Raw genomic sequence first — 16,753 nt, forward strand, 5'->3', positions numbered from 1 at the left:
TATAAAACTTGAATAAAAGTTTAAAAGTTCTTGAAATTTATTAGTTGAAAAAAAGCGATCCAAAAGAATTGACTGAATGAGTAACTTATACTGAATCGCTAAATTTGACACTGAAGCTATTCAATTCCCACTCAAGTTAAGCGTCATGGTACGAAAATCGCTTGAAGTGAGTGAATGAAAATGTCTGTATCGCTGCCGCTGAACCGTGCTTGAACTGAATCGCAAAAGTAACGTCGTGATACGAAATAGCGATGCAGTTCAGTTTAGAGCCTAAACTGAATCGTATTAGGAGAGCGTGGTAGGCCCCCAGTGATAGTGCTTTTAAGCGTTAGCCGTGAATATTGATGTTGAAGCCGTAGTAATAGAGCTAGCTGTTAATATTTAATGGCGCCCTGGCCGTGGTCGAGGCCGTATGAGTCATAAAGTTCTCATATGTCATAGCACTCGCCATGTACTGTACAGCCAGAAGCCGAGTTGAGACTTGCAAGAAAAATCGCGCAAGTTGCATTACATTGCGGCGCTCGATTGAACACTACAAACTCGTTGGCTTTACGGCCTTGCAATGTAATGCAACTTGCACGATTTTTCTTGCAAGTCTAAACTCGGCTAGAAAAGTGATCTATCAATTTAAACAACTTCGTATCAACGTATCAAATAGATGCCTACAAAGTTTTAATTAAATAACTGAAAACCTATTATCCAATAGCAGTGCACAAAATAGCAGAATGCCCGCGCAGAGTTCACTAGGGCACAAAGAAAAATAATTAATGCTATTAACATCAACGCTCAAGTACCTACTGATGAAATGACAGAGAAGAAATATTCTACTAAGATTAAATTATTGGAGAATTGGGGAATAGAGATTGCGTTGTCAGCCTCATTTTTTTTTAATTAACCGCGGTAGCTCGGTTTAGACCTGCAAGAAAATCGTGCAAGTTCCATTACATTGCGAGGCGGTAAAGCCAACGAGTTCATAGTGCAGTAATCTTGATTACCAAGCGCCGCAATGTCATGCAACTTTTTCTTGCAGGTCTAAACTGGGCTTAACGCTCGCGATCGCATTTACCATCTCTTTCAATCCCCAACCCACGCCGTGTGACAGGAAGAAGTGGTGAAAAAGATCGGGATTCTGAGACAATAAGGCCTCAAGTCGAGAAGAATATCACCCAGTTCGAGCATACAGAGTGGCGAGACGTGGCTCAGTACAGAGCAGTGGCACACGGCGGCCACGCCGTACATAATACGCGTTTTTGAATCTACAAAGGCACGACGATGTCTGTACAACGCGTCAATCTGTGCGCACAGGGCTGACAATCGTAAAACCCTAATAAGTGCTACCAATGACATTTAAAGATACTTTATATGTAGGTATGGCTCGCGATAATTTCAGAAATCATTATTTATTTGGAAAAAGGAAGTAGGTAGGGTACCGTTACCATTTCGCAAAATAATTGCTCCCGAACTTAGTGCCATGCGGCCGACATACATCGCGTTGCGCACCCGACTGCTTTCCTGCGGTTTTCCTGCAATCTGCACTTGAGGGGTGGGGTAACTCGAACCGGTGCGGGGCGGAGCGTGGCCATTCTGTATCGTTAGTACTATTATATATTCTGTGGCAGTGGCGTTCTTTGGTGTCGGAGGCCAAGGTCCACTTCGGGTTGAGCCATTAGTAAGTAAATAAGAGGAACTTTCGGACAGCATTCAATAAATACTTGGGAACTAAAGTACTTAAGCAATATCGAATGCAACAAGGGTGGTGGAAATATGATACCGTTGTTAGCACGCTCGGTTTGCGCCTACAATGCCAAAGCGCGGTTGCATCACACGCAGCTAAAGTACGGCTAGAAGTTCTTCTTAACCGATCACCAAAAAAAAGCATTTTTTTTACAAATAATCATCCTCGTCTCCTAGCCGTATTTGGCTTTAGCGACTAGGTATTTTCTAACGCTGAGAGAGCCAAGCCACTGATATGCTCTCAGGTGGCTGACGTAGCCGATTTTTGCATTGAATGTGCGGCCAGACTCTTCATAATTCATTCTTCTTCTTCGTAACCCTCCGACATATTATATTATACTGAACTAACTACATAGTTGAATATACGTATAAAGGCGTGAAATATAAATAAAGTGACTCTGAAACGGTAAGAAATAATCATATAGTAGCATGAAAATATAGCAGTATCTTTATTAAACTTGTAAAAACTGAATAACTTAATGATATTTAAAGCGAAATAAAAAAGTGACTCTACGTTAAATTCAATAGTAGCAGGGCTTAAAAGAAAATATAGCAGTACCTTAGGAAACTGGCTGTAAAAATGTTATTTGAAGAACCCGCCTATTCATGTTTGTCGCTAATTTTGCAGTATAAATAGTAGTAATAAGAAATAGGGAATTCGACAGTTATAATTTACTACAGAATACAACAATATAACAACCTAAAACACACGATGCAAAGACAAAAAAAGAAAAAGAAACGATGCATTATAAAGTCTGCGTAGACCTATTGCCTTTGCCCCTTAAAAGTAAAAGAAAAAACATAGAAACTATAGTATAATCTAATCCTTAGAAGGCATATCCAGTGTCCCTACATTCTCATGTGCACGCGCAACTGCAGTGGATGCAACGGTGAAAGTGCAGCGAGGTCGATGTTACAATAAGTATTGTCTCTGATCTCTTCTTGTTTCTTACGTGTGCAATGCATGGCTTGTTTGGGAGCAACGCTTTAAAAGTAGGTGCCCAATATGGTGCAAAAATCATATTTTTGATATGTTGATTATCCTACTTAATAATATTATAAATGCGAAAGTTTGTGAGTGAGTGAGTGAGTATGTTTGTTACTCCTTCACGCTGAAACGGCTGGACGGATTTGGATGAAATTTGGTATGATAGCTGGACATCTGGAATAAAAGATAGGCTACTTTTTACCCCGATATTCCCACGGGATAGGGATAAAATCTCGAAATAACAACCGCTGAGATTAGAGTAATGAAATTTGGGATGGTTGTTTTTAATGCAACGTCAATGAAAACCACGACGTAATTTTCGGGAATTCCCACGGGAATTTTGTGAAATCCCAGAATCTCAATTCAACCGCTGTATCCAATGATTTACCTACTCGTGCGAAGAAATTAATATTTGAACAAAATAACTTGCATGCTTGCTTGCATGCTTGAATGCAGCCTTGAATGAATTCTTGCTTGAATTATTGCTTGCAACTTTGGGAGTATGCTTGCTTGATCTGTTGTTTCCATTCTGGCTTGCATGCTTGGTTGCATGCTTGAATGTAGTCTTGTGCATGCTTGCTTGCATGCTTGAATGCAGCCTTGAATGAATTGTGCTTGAATTATTGCTTGCAACTTTGGGAGTATGCTTGCTTGATCTGTTGATTCCATTCTGGCTTGCATGCTTGGTTGCATGCTTGAATGTAGTCTTGAATGCATGCTTGCTTGCACTATTTCTTGCATATTTGGGAGTATGCTTGCTTGATCTATTGTTTGCATGCTTGCTTGCATTCTAGCTTGCATGCTTGCATACATGTTTACCTATAATCTTGCTTGCATGCTTGCTTAGATGCTTCCTTGCATGCTTGCTTGCATGCATGAATGCAGTCTTTAATGCATGCTTGCTTGCGCTATTTCTTGCATAATTACATGCTCACTTGCATGCTTGCATAATTGCTTGCTTCTTTGAAATGTTTATGGTTCACGCGAGCAAATCCGCAGGTAAATGCTAGTGTTAAATAATCGATTCAGACGTTACTTTTTGGATGTCCATGTCAATGAACCACAATCGTGTTATTTTATTTATTTTAATTTAAAAAATAGTTTAACAACGCATATTGTCTATTGATTGATTTGCTCACGGGATATCCAACATAGATAATATTGGTGTTATCACAGATACTGGCTGATAAAAAGAAAGCTATTTATAAAACGATCTGGCAACAATAAATTATTTTTTGCAATTGAGCATTCAAAAGATTATACTCTGGCTTAAGATTTTGCTTTATCTGTGACGTGCTAAACTTTTGTAGAAGGATAATTCAGATTTCAATGGTCAATAAAATCAATATTAGTTTCCAAGGTTTTCATTATAAATAAATTAATACACATAATTGGGTTGTTGACACTACTAAACAAAAAGTCAAAGTTACCTAGAAAGAACTGTAATAAAAAAGCTGTAAGTAAGTAATTCGATTTTTAATTTATATCGAATTAACTGCTGCCTTATTATATCCTTCCCAGGGCCATGGAATAATAATTATCTCCATACCAAATCACATCATTGATTAAGTAGTCAATGGAGTTCACACTACAGCACGTCTCTAATTTTTCTCTCTTCTCCTATTTATGTATGTTTTTACTGTGTCTTTGTTGTGATGTAGTTAGTGTGTTCTTGTTGTCAATAAATGTTGTGAGTTTGAGTTTGTTTGTTTGGAGTTGACGCAAATTAGCATGTTTAAAAGCATGAGGAGTGTTATCTGAATAATTATTGAAATAAAACAATATGCAAGTGCACTTAATGGATACATGACTATACAAGCGTATGCTTTCAAGTTTTAAGTGCGATAGATACCGGGTGTGGCCTGTAATACGAGCAAAAAATTAAAACATAGATCGTCCTCGTCGAACAGAACAACATTATATCAGCGACTTTTAAAAATAATAGAGTCCTTGATATTTCCTTTTTTCGTACAAATTAAATACTGCTATCAATGTACGCCATCCTAGGACCCAACTAACGTCGCCTGTCACGCTACAAACATCAAGCATTTTGCTTTACATTGCTTCTTCGAATAAACTCAAGTGTAATAAAAATTAAAAAACTAATTATTAAAAGTCGCTGAACTAATGTTGTTCAGTTTGAGGAGTATAAACTATGTTTTGATTATTTGCTCATATTACAGACCACACCCGGTATACGTTTTATACAGGCAGGGATTAAGATAAGTGATATCACGTCCCATATTTTAATGAGTTATCTATGCAAAAAAATGTGACGTTTTATAAAAGATTAGTGCAATAATGATAATCTTATCTACGATTATATTTTATGAATAGCAGTTGCATTTATAGATCTGGGTAATGTGAATTGAGAACGATGCCAAAGGCACGTTTTTCTAAATAATTTTCCGATGTAGGAGGCAGGTAACCTATCAGAATCTAGGAACATTTATGATTGATATAAATAAATATCAAGGGACACTTGACACCAATTGACCTTGTAGTAGTAGTGAAGCTTATAATATGGATACTAGGCAATGAATAAACATACTTATATATTTAGGTACATAAATACATACTTAAATACGTATTTAACATCCAAGACCCGAGAACAAACATTCGTATTATTCATACAAAAATGTGCTCCGGCCGGGAATCGAACTTGGGACCTCAAGCTTCGTAGTCAGATTCTCTAACCACTTGGCTATCCGGCCAAAAACTAAGGGCTTTTGGTTTCATAAAAAAAACATGTTAAAGTAGGTAGATATCAGAGCCCTATTTCACGAATGATTTTCATCATCAGTTTTATGAAAATCCCAGTAGGGAAAGCTTTGGATCACGTAGCGACATCTGTTGGCTAGTTATAGAAACACTTAGCTAGCTAACTTAGTTATGAGGCATTCTCGTGCGCTTCTAAGCGATAGCGATAAGTATGCCTGCTACTCTACAATAGATGGCGCTAAGCGCACAGAATTCGCGCTTATTATTTCGACGTTTGCCATTGCCGAAACTCGAAAGCGAAGTATGTAAATGTTAATACACAGTCGAGCTTGATGCTGCTGCAGCAGTATTTAGGGAATTATTCCCGGCAGCGCGAGGTGCAGTGGCAGGGGCTGAACTTAAATCCTACTAATATTATAAATGCGAAAGTTTGTAGGTCTGTTTGTTTGTTTGTTACCTTATTAAATTCGGTATACATATAGATAGTTTGAGCAGAAGGACATAGGACACTTTTTATCCCGGAAAATTGCATAGTTCCCGCGGGATAGCGATATACGACTACGCGGACGGAGTCGCGGGCAACAGATAGTGTAGGCTAGTGTAGTATAAGGAAGAACTATGTTCAGCAATGGACGACGTTGTTATAAGCTCACCTTATCAGCCTTGTCGGTGGGCGGGGAGGCGGGGGGGCTCCTAGGCAGGCCTAGGTCTTCGTCGTCGTCGCTACCGTCGCCGCGCCCGCGCCGACGCACCGCCGCTACTAGCTCCGCCTGGTGGAAAAAATTAAAAACGTTAGTTTAGTTTTATTTGAAAAGGGTTTGGCAAGGGTTTGTCAGTTGCCCGGAAAGCAGGAAAGAAAAACATTTAATCGCGATAATTTTAAGTTTTTTGTAAAGAAAAATGGAAACAGAGACAACTCGTCATGAAATGGTCCGAAGTCCATGATGTGAGCCTTTCAGCCGACACTGGTCTTCCGTTGGAGCCGTTTTAGGTGCAATAGGTACAATTTAAAAACAAGGAGTAAAAAATCCATCAATCCATATATTTTACATACGGGTGCACGGGTGTTAGGTAATAAGTGGACCATAATTCTTAAACTACGGATTGAGTGCACTTAGGACATAGGTTTAGTGAAAGTTGCACGGTTTAGGAGATATTTGGACTTTAGGTTTTTTTAAAATGATCACCCTTATTCATGTTTTGATCAGAGCACCATTTTAACCTATTTTTTTATTTTGCGCAATATTCTTGAGTACTTGTGTTATCAGATAGTCTACATTGGATTTAAAAAATAATCACAAACTTAAATTTTGTTTTTCAATCGTACATTGATCGAACTTTCAGCGCACATGGTGAAAAAAATGCACTACCGTCTAGTTGCCAGTAAGCTTAAAAACATGCCACTTTAAAGGAGATTTTAAAATACTAGACATTTTGTTGGTATCGCTAATAAAACTTTTCAAAAAAGAACATTTTCATCGTCCGCTCCCTCGGTCTTGCCCTCGCTATTTCCTCTTACACCTTGCCTAAGAACGGCAACTTACGGAAACTTCGACTTATATATTAAATATATGTATGTCGGCGGCCAATCGTAAAATCCGCCAGATCACGGAATTCTAGGCATATCGTGAAATGGCGCCATTTCATGATATGCCTTAAAGTTGGCCAGGCATATCACGATGTGTCTGAGAAACAATACGGCAGATCGGCGGCAGCGGCCGGCGAAGTACCAGAACCGATATGGCGGCGTTTCATGATATGCCTAGGAATTTCATGATTTGCCTAAACGTCACTAGGCAAATCGTTAAACGGTAAGTTTTGAACGATATGGCGGATGACCCTTAGCCAATTCATGAAATGGCGCCATTTCACGATATGCCTAGGAATTTCGTGATCTGGCGGATTTTACGATCGGCCGCCGACAAATATATGGACACATCACTACTACATACAACAGGTTGTTTAATTAAGTTTTCACCTATATCTCACCTCATACATACGCGTACAGTACATTTATTTCCCCGGTTACTAATATTTATACAAAGTTTACTATAGCGTAACAATTACTTTATATTATAAGCAAACTACAGTGCAATTAGTTCAAACGGAAACAGCCGATATAATATCCTGACGCTTTATATTTGTATGTCTGTGTTTCCTTCCCTGCTTATCTAATTTACCGAGTATTGCACTCTGAATCACAATTTACCAATAATAATTCATTATTTTTTTCAGTTCTCACAACATTAACGAAATTTAAGCTACGTTTCTACCAGAGAAGTGCGATTATGTATTGCGAGAAAATGTGTTTCTTATTTATTATGAACCAATAGAATCGCTTCATTTACACATCCTCTCACAGCACATCTCTAGTGGAAACACTTGAGCGGAGCGAGGCGAGGTAAATAAAGCGTTCCTATTGGTTCATGAAAAACACATCTGTCGCACATCTCTGGTTGAAACGTAGCCTAATAGGCTTTATTGTATCGTGCACGTAGAATTACCAGTGGCGTGGGCCCGTAACAACTCGAACGGATGTTTACGTCATGTCAGAGATGAAGTAAAGCAAAATACTCTGTAACTTGACAAGTTCGTATTTTAAAGTAATATACTCGGTAGAGTAGAGCCCTATTGCAGCAGAGGCTCCTTCTCAGTAGAAACCTGTCATAGGGAGCTTCTGCTACCCTTATCAAGTATTTGTGTGGAATACTGACTGCAACAAGGTTCTACAGAGAGTCACGCACAAACTTGTCAAAGTTATAACATCCGAAGCTATCCCTAGCTCACGCTTCTCCGTGTTGCCTTATGAGAATGTTCCGTCCACGCCACTGTACCTATCATACATTACTTAGTTATTTGCATCCATGTTATCATACTGACTTGAACTAACTTTGCTCAAAAATAGGATTAAAATGTAATTGGTTGACACGTTTAGGTACATCGAACGGACGAACATAAGATGCACCTTTGTCCATTCATGAAACTTCTTACTTTAGTAGATCAAATTTATAATTTTAAGGACGAAATGTAAATTCAGAACATTTAGGTATCTTAATGTTTATAAACATAAATGTAAACAAACCCATAATCTGGAAAACTTCGATTCCGTCACCCAACAGAACCGTCTCTTCCATCCTCGACTCATCACCAACTGTCACTTTTGTTCACTGATCACTAACTCATCATCACTGAACACTCATCACTTGAAACTTTGTTAGGAACTTTTAGAACAGCCCCTATAACAAGTTAAAAAAAAATTGCAAAGACTGGCCGGAAATAGAATAGAAAGTTTATGAGCGTATCAAAAAAACAGGACTGGCTGATAAGAAATTTAAAACTAGAACGGTTTTTTTTTAATAATTGGAACTCTTGTTTTTAGAGCAAACGTCCGACTAAAACAAAATCGAGGAAAGAACTAAAGTAAGTAGGTAGGTATTTCAACAATTATTAGAATTCGCTGATTCAGGTTTCTAGGGAAAAACAATGTAAATGAGTATTTAATATGTGTACGGCAAATACAAATATATAAACGTATAGTATTGTTGTTGCTACCAAATGCTTATTCTTAATGGGGCATATCCGAAATAAGTACATTAAGAAATCACCTTAGTTAAGTAATGTCTTTAAATCGGGGTTTTTGTATGTAAATAATCATTACCACTTAATATTTTATACAAATTGGTTTTTAGTTACATGCAAATTTGATCCAATATTGATAAGACAACATGAAAAAAGCTCTGTGACTTCACTAAAGTGTTAACCAAGTAGTGATTTACAAACTAGCTGTGGCCCGCGACTCCTTCCGCGTAGAACTCGTTTATCGCTATCCCGCGGTAACTATGCAATTTTCCGGGATAAAAACTATCCTTTGTTCCTCCCCGAGATTCAAAGTATCCCTATACCAAATTTCATCTAAGTCAGTTCAGCGGTTTAGACGTAGAGTAATAAACAAAGATTATAATTTATTGAAAAAAAAAAAGAAATAATTAACTTAAAAGTTTTCTTAATCACCTAAAGTATTACTGAAGACTGAAAAATTAACAAAATTTACTATACATTTTTTTAGTGAACGTACCAGTCCCATTCTAATTATTTTTAAAATGTTTAGAGTGGAGTAGCTAATACAAAGCAACTCAAAGTCCTCGTCATGGCATCGAACCCGGTGCCTTTTGCTTCACAGGCAGGTGTAACCAGTAGATTACCCGGTCGGCGGTCCAGGAGGAGAAATGTCGGGCGTTTCTCAGACCCATGTTTAAATCGGCGAGTGTTTTCCCCCTCATGTGACACCTAACACTGACATTATATTCATTTAACACTTTATTCTTTAAGCACATGAATTTCCTGGTAAATGGATTTGTTTGTTCCATCAATTAATCACTGGATGACAAGCTGACCGCAGGCGCAGCTTAAGTTTATTCTAAAGTCAATAAATTTTATAATAATTTCAGTGGAAACTAATACACTCGAGACAGAAATAGAACGTAAAACATGATTATAGTGATGATTCAAATATAAATAAGTGTAAACCATACATTGGACGGCAGCGGATCGGGAGGGGGTCGGGCCGGAAATGCAACGGGCCTATTTACGTGACTCTATGTGTCACAGGGAAATGTCCAAAAGAGATTTGAAAAAATCTCTAAAGGACATGACCAAATTAGGCAGGATGTTAAAATGGTGAATCCGTTTTATCATTTGCCTAGAAAATAACAGTCATTTGATCAAATCCCTGAAACTGTTTAGTGAAATGACGAAATCAGCTAAAAAGCAACTCGTTTTTTCATGTCACCAGATTTGCTTAGTGATTTGATAAAATCCTAAAATGGTTATGGTTGTGGTAGTGGTTATGGGCGGGGGGAGGCTTGGAGCGGCGACGACAAACCGGAAGAAGAAGCGATGGCAGGGCAGGCCTCCCACTAACTGTACCTACTGATGGCCTCGCGAGAGTTGCGGACAACCGGTGGATGCAAATGGTGACTTGTCGTTCATTGTGGCGTTCTAAGGGGAGGCCTTTATTCATCAGTAGACGTAATGTAATGATTGATGCTAATATAAATTAACCTTTAAAACGAATTAATTTTTAGTACAATAACGCATCTGGTCTAACTTAAATTGTGTACATACAATCAAAAGAACTTATTCATTTCAGTTTTAATTTAAAAAAATACAAACGAACTTTCAATCCATTTAATCGACCTGCTGTATTGTAGATAATAAGTTAATAACATAATCGCATTTGAAATTAAATTTGATACGATAAAGATCGCGACTGCCGAAGTGTGTCAGGCGAAACTGGTTCTTATGATATTCTAGACCGGATTAGCATACTGTCCGCCCACTGAGACCTCTGCTCAAAACATCACCAATAAACCAAGTTAAAACCTGTGAGGATCGAGTGAGTTGCAATACATTGCGTCGCCGTGAAGCGAACGAGTTTGAAATGGTCAGTCCAGCGCCGCAATGCAATACAACTTGCATTAATAATCCTTGCTGGTGTAAACTGGGATTTAGTAGCAACAAACGTCTCCAAATACTAAGACTTGAAAGTGGTAAAAAAATAGTTGAATATGTAATAGGAGTAGAGCTTAATTATAAAAAAGTATGTTTTGCTTAGTTAGTAATTCTACTTGATTTCTAATCTAAATCTGCAGTCTTAATTTGTACGAAATGAAATGAAATATTTATTTGCTGGAATACGTTTGCATAAGGTCTTACAAGTAGATATCATCAGGAACAGTATTCAGTCGATATACAAAATCAACATGCAAATTTAAAATTACTTGTCAGTTGCGCAGTTTTTAGAAGAAAATCAAACTAAAAGAAAAATGGCCAATATTAAATTATTGAAATAGTTATGCACATGCACGCACAGATTAAATGAAAAAAATGCAGTATATTTAGGTATGTCTATTATTATTCCGAGTTTGATATTCTGCCCTCCTAAGCCAAAAGGCGCTATCTCAAAAAAAAAACGATTTTCTGTCATTTACACCATGTGTGTGATGCAGATTTTTTTAAGCTACACAATAGTATATTAATCATTTAAAACTAATAACTATCTTTCTTCATTTATTTTAGACACTTTCTTGTTACAAGTTCTGTGTATTAATGTCGTCGTAAAGAGGTAATGACGTAGTTTACTGATTCCAAACATGTATATAACTCACTACCTTAAAAAAATGTCGCTTAGTCAATTTCTCCTGTCAAGCGTCGTATAGAAGACTGAAAAATGAACAAAACTATAACCCATTCTAATTAATTTTAGGATGTTTAGAGTGGAGTAGCTAGAAGAAATGAAGATCACGCGATATTTTTGAATTTGAAGAAAAATGTTGAAAATGTTGTAAGTAATAGAAAGCAGTTAAAGAAATGATAATCGTAAGATGCAGAAAATTACTCATAACACCCTAGGTTGTAAAAGTTTCACATCAGACGTAATGAAGTTTCCGGCGCGAAAAGTGCATGTTAACCCTATTGCGTTTTAAAAAGGAATGAAACATAAAGAATACCAAGAAATTTTGCTTGCAAGGTTTTCAGCAAGCGCTTTTACTTATTTTTAACAGACGAACAAAAACGGAGGAGGATCTCAAGTTGATGCATATTTTTTTTTAATCAATTACCACGCATAATTTTTATACCCAAAAGATGTAAAAGGTTGGATAAAAATCCAGCCCGCTACAATATAAAATTGTTATGGAAATAAACAAACTGAACTGAAACTGTAATGATAGTTGCTCGTGTATGAAATAAATAAATAAATACTATGATGTTCCCACGCGGGCCCAGTGCGGATTGGGAACTTCACACGCACCATTGAATTGCTTCGCAGGTTTGTGCAGGTTTCCTCACGATGTTTTCCTTCACCGCAAATAGCCCAAGCCCTCTTGTTCTGAGAGGAGGCCTGTGCCCAGCAGTGGGACGTATATAGGCTGGGATGATGATGATGACTATGATGTTTTGAATCCAATCCACGTTTTGAACCGTAACTATGGCCGTCAAAAATTATGTGTTGGTTGGTACTTGGAAAAGTTGATACATTCCCGTCCCGTCATTGTCATTTCAAAGTACAATATCTCAAAAACGGCCGAACCGATTTTAATGAAACATATCTAAGAAGTAAGATTGGTTTTTGGAGTCTTTTTTTATTTATTTTTTATTTCAACTTTAAATTTTGTCACTTTTACGGTCATCCCGTAAAATCCATATCGAAAATACAAACTGATACAAAGATGCACAGAAAAACCAGAAAAAGAGACCAGCGCTGGGAATCGAACCCAGGTCCTCAGCATTCCGTGCACACATTAAAACATTAAAACCAGAAACACCGAAAATAAATTTGCTTTACCGTAAAAAAATCTGCATTGAAATCGGTGCATCCGTTTCAGAGCTACGATGCTTTACATACAAAGACGGACAAACGTTGTCGTCAAACTTATAACATCCAATCCAAACATTGTATAAAATAAACGCGGTTTCCGCTTAATTAATTATGCCAATACTTAATGTTTTGTTAATCTGTTGTGTGTTTTGTGTGTCTTAATGTTGTGTGTGTTAATGGTTTGTCTTAATGTTTTTTTTGTTTTGTATTTGTGTAATTTGCGAAGTGCGAAATAAATATTTTCTATTTCTATTTCCAATTGTACATTGGCATGGAAACATTTGTGTGCGAATCTGACTAACATTTGTCTGGGTTTTTTGTTAAGTCCGCTCTACATGTCAGGCCAATGTGTCGGTTAAACTGAGGGACATGGTTATAAGGCAGTCATCCCAGCCTATCGTCCCACTGCTGGACACAGGCCTATCAGGACAGGGATTGGGCCGTAGTACGCGGGCCCAGTGCGGATTAGGAACTTCACATACACCATTGAATGGCTTAGCAGGTTTGTGTAGTCCTCGCGACATTTTCCTTCATTGTAAAGCTCGTGGTATTCCAATGTAATTTAGCATATGAATTTCGAAGGATTTAGAGGAGCGAGCCCGGATTTGAATCTATGCCATAGACAAACCACTAGCCACTAGGCTTTTATGGTAGAGTGAGGTGGAAATACATAGTGGCTAACTCGTAATTTAACATTATAACCGCGTTTATTATTGGCTGACACTGGCCGTGTGTAGATCGGCCATTATAAAATAAAATAAAAACTTTACCAAGTATATCTTAGTGGCAATCAGCATAGCTAAGTTCCAAACGGAAGTCACCGCACACTTCAACGAACCCATCTCGAATTTGGAATCGCGGGATTCCTAATTCGAAATTGAGTTTTTTTTTCAGACACGCACAAACCACTGGCCAGCAGCGAGTTCACTATTTAATTGCTAAACGTACACATTTTACATAGCTGAGAGGTTTTGGAAAGTCGATGCATGCACCGAAACGGTACAGAGCATCGAAATCTACGTATTACATGTCAGATGTAAGATTTACTTTCTAAGAGTATTAAATGCGATGATAGGTATTTTACAAAGTGTAATTAAAGGTATTTACATTTTTGTAAGATAATTAGACTAATTTGAACGGTAACGAGCCTAAAAAAATTAAGTTGCGTTTACACTCGCGCCACTGGATTAGAAGCGTTTCTAACCTGTCATTAATAAAGGCGATCATGTAAATCCGAAATGTAATATAATAAATCTTAGGCTGCCACATCACAGGCAATCTGTGAGTCAATTAAATATAATATAGAACCGGTTCTGACTAGCAACTAGTTCTAGACTGCATTATAACATTTGCCTTTTCGTTTGACTCTTGATTTAAATATAAAACGATTTAACAAAATAAGGCAAAATGTCACATTCAGCACGAGCCAGGGTAACATAAAAATTTGAATTCGCTTCCAGTCTGCCCACGCCCGAAACTAGAATGTTTTTTTAAACTTTGACATTCGATTCAATGTCGGACAGTTATTTAACGAGAATGGCTTATTGATCAGAGCCGGCAAAATATGAGTCACGGGCACTAACTAAACTCACTGACCAATCGAAACGCTTTTACACGCACAGAAATAAACTTTATTGAACCGTTAAGTAAACCACATGCTTCTAAAAGTGACTTTTGCTAATTTAAATTCGCTATATTGTAATATTCGCCACGTTCATAAGCCCATAGCCTTCAAAATAAATCAGCCAGTCCGAAAAACACAATAAAAGCACGACGAAAAAAAAAACAAAAACAAACACTATATCACTGGCCACTTCACTCCAATTCCAAATTCAAATTCGACACGGCCGCGTCAGTTCGCGCGGGAATGGCGACTGGCGTGATTCATCCCATCTCCGTGGATGGAAGGAAAAATGAAGCAAAAAACGGATGAAATAACTATACGCGTCTGGTGCACACGCGCGAATGTTGGAACTAAAAACCGACTCGTGGGCACGAGAGCAGAACCGGCCGAGCAACGGTGGTTGCGAATGCCGATCATCCGCATAGAGTCTAAGGTTACCGAATTTCGCTGCATTTGCTTACGAATCTTACGAGCAGGATGTGTTTTTGCGGGGGTCAGTGGACTTTAAATGCTCCCGTCGTGCAAAATAACCGGTAACTGGGATAGGTATCGTCTACGAAATACGATTAAAAGACCACGTGCTACTAAAAACACACTTGCAGATCCTGAATTTTATCTATGAAAATATTCGCATTTAGTTCGTCATACGTGGTCTTTAAATATTTGTGGAGTTCTCTACATAGTTCTGGCTGGGCAATCTCAGTGGTACCTACATAATTTAATTTCTACGTCTCATACACTAGTGCGCTAATGTAAAAATTCAAATATTGAACTAACAACAATGAATAAAGCGTCTCACTCAAGTCTCTCTTTATTTTTGCTTATCAGTATTAGTACCATATTATTATAAACAAGGAAAATATCCGAAAGGGCGTTCTTAAATTCTGTAAGGAAAATGGACCATAATGAACAATTTTGTGTCATACAAGGTCGTAACCTGCGACTAAAAGAAGAAATCATATTCAACAGGGCTCAATTTTATTCTCATCACCATTTTTTTTTTAATTATTGGGGGAAAAAACAGATACAGACACAATTAATAGCAATAGTACATTAAAATAATGCGATAGCCTACATCCTAAAACAATTCCCACTAAGACTTATTGGAAGATGTGGCAATGAATGTAACAATAATAACAGTTAAAACCTAAAACTAACATTTATCATACGCAACGAACAATCCGAAGTAACATGCAGTCTTGATTCAACAGTTTCAGTATAATTTCAAGACAGAGTTTTACACATTAGAGGAGTACCCCATATTAATGACATCTTGTATTTATCGGCCTTGTCACCCATAAACTCATAACATTAATTTTTAATTTTGACGGTCATCATTTGCGGTTCGTCACAAAAAAAATTAGAACTCGATTTTCCGATTCTTTAAAAATGAATCCAGACAGAATCCAGTAGTTAGATTAGTTTTTATAATATTCTATAACAGATTAGTTAAATAAAATTACCTATGCCAAATGACAATTCTGACAAACAATACATTCCGAACTTCAATTACAAGCATTACTACCTGGGCGACCGAGCTCCGTTCGGGCTAAAATGGACGGTAACAAGTGTCATACAAGGTCGTAACCTGCGACTAAAAGAAGATCATATTCATCCCTCAATTTTTTTTTCAAAATCATTGATTTTCCAATTTGATTATAATTTCAAGAACAGAGTTTAACACATAAGAGGAGTCATCATCATCATCATGTCAGCTGAAAGACGTCCACTGCTGGACATAGGCCACTTCCAAGGCTTTAATCAGAAGGTCTTGTGCTTTCCGCATTGGAACTACAAAAACTAGTCGGAAAAAAACCTTGTACTAAAAATATTATTTGCAACAAAAACATATGATACAGCCCTCGTTCTTCCTGCATTCGGTCTTATTTAGAGGTACAATTAGGTAACATAGAATACAAGACAATTACATTTTAATCAACATAGTTACCGAACGGTGTATCCAGTTAACTTAATCGTTCATTACGATTAAGATACGAGGCCATTATAAATTACGTAATTATATAAGATCTCGCGTCTGTTGAATCACTAACAAGTGTTTCTTTGTGGTATATGGACGAGTCCAGTGTTGCCATATACTCAACCAAGAAAGTCTAAAAATCTGAATAAAATCTGTATGAGATCAGTAACATAAGATTTTGTTTAGTTTAATTGGTTTAGTGTAATCGTAGTAGTAATGGTAAAAGTGTATAGAAAAACCGTACTGATATCTTAGATTTTGTTTTATCTGTACATACATATTGTTATTCATTTTCCAAATATTTTTTTTGTCCACCTTCAATTTGTAACT

At 37.3% G+C, this 16,753-nt stretch overlaps 1 protein-coding gene across 3 annotated transcripts in view; it reads right to left on the minus strand.

The window, feature by feature from the left end:
* The window catches only part of LOC141435821 (uncharacterized), a 143,794-nt gene that overhangs the window by 24,351 nt on the left and 102,690 nt on the right, over positions 1–16,753 (minus strand). Inside the window, exons 1-3 of one of the 3 annotated variants that reach the window (XM_074098646.1) lie at positions 14,619–14,786; positions 8,526–8,679; positions 6,097–6,213 (exon numbers count right to left, since the gene is read on the minus strand). In XM_074098646.1, coding sequence (XP_073954747.1) covers positions 6,097–6,213; positions 8,526–8,588 — 180 coding nt within the window. In that variant the 5' untranslated portion in view covers positions 8,589–8,679; positions 14,619–14,786. Of the gene's footprint in view, positions 1–6,096; positions 6,214–8,525; positions 8,710–14,618; positions 14,787–16,753 lie in introns of those variants that run through there. The other 2 variants (XM_074098647.1, XM_074098645.1) reach the window with 2 other exon arrangements.

Source organism: Choristoneura fumiferana, chromosome 15 (genome assembly GCF_025370935.1).
Source record: "Choristoneura fumiferana chromosome 15, NRCan_CFum_1, whole genome shotgun sequence".
NCBI classification, from domain to species: domain Eukaryota; kingdom Metazoa; phylum Arthropoda; class Insecta; order Lepidoptera; family Tortricidae; genus Choristoneura; species Choristoneura fumiferana.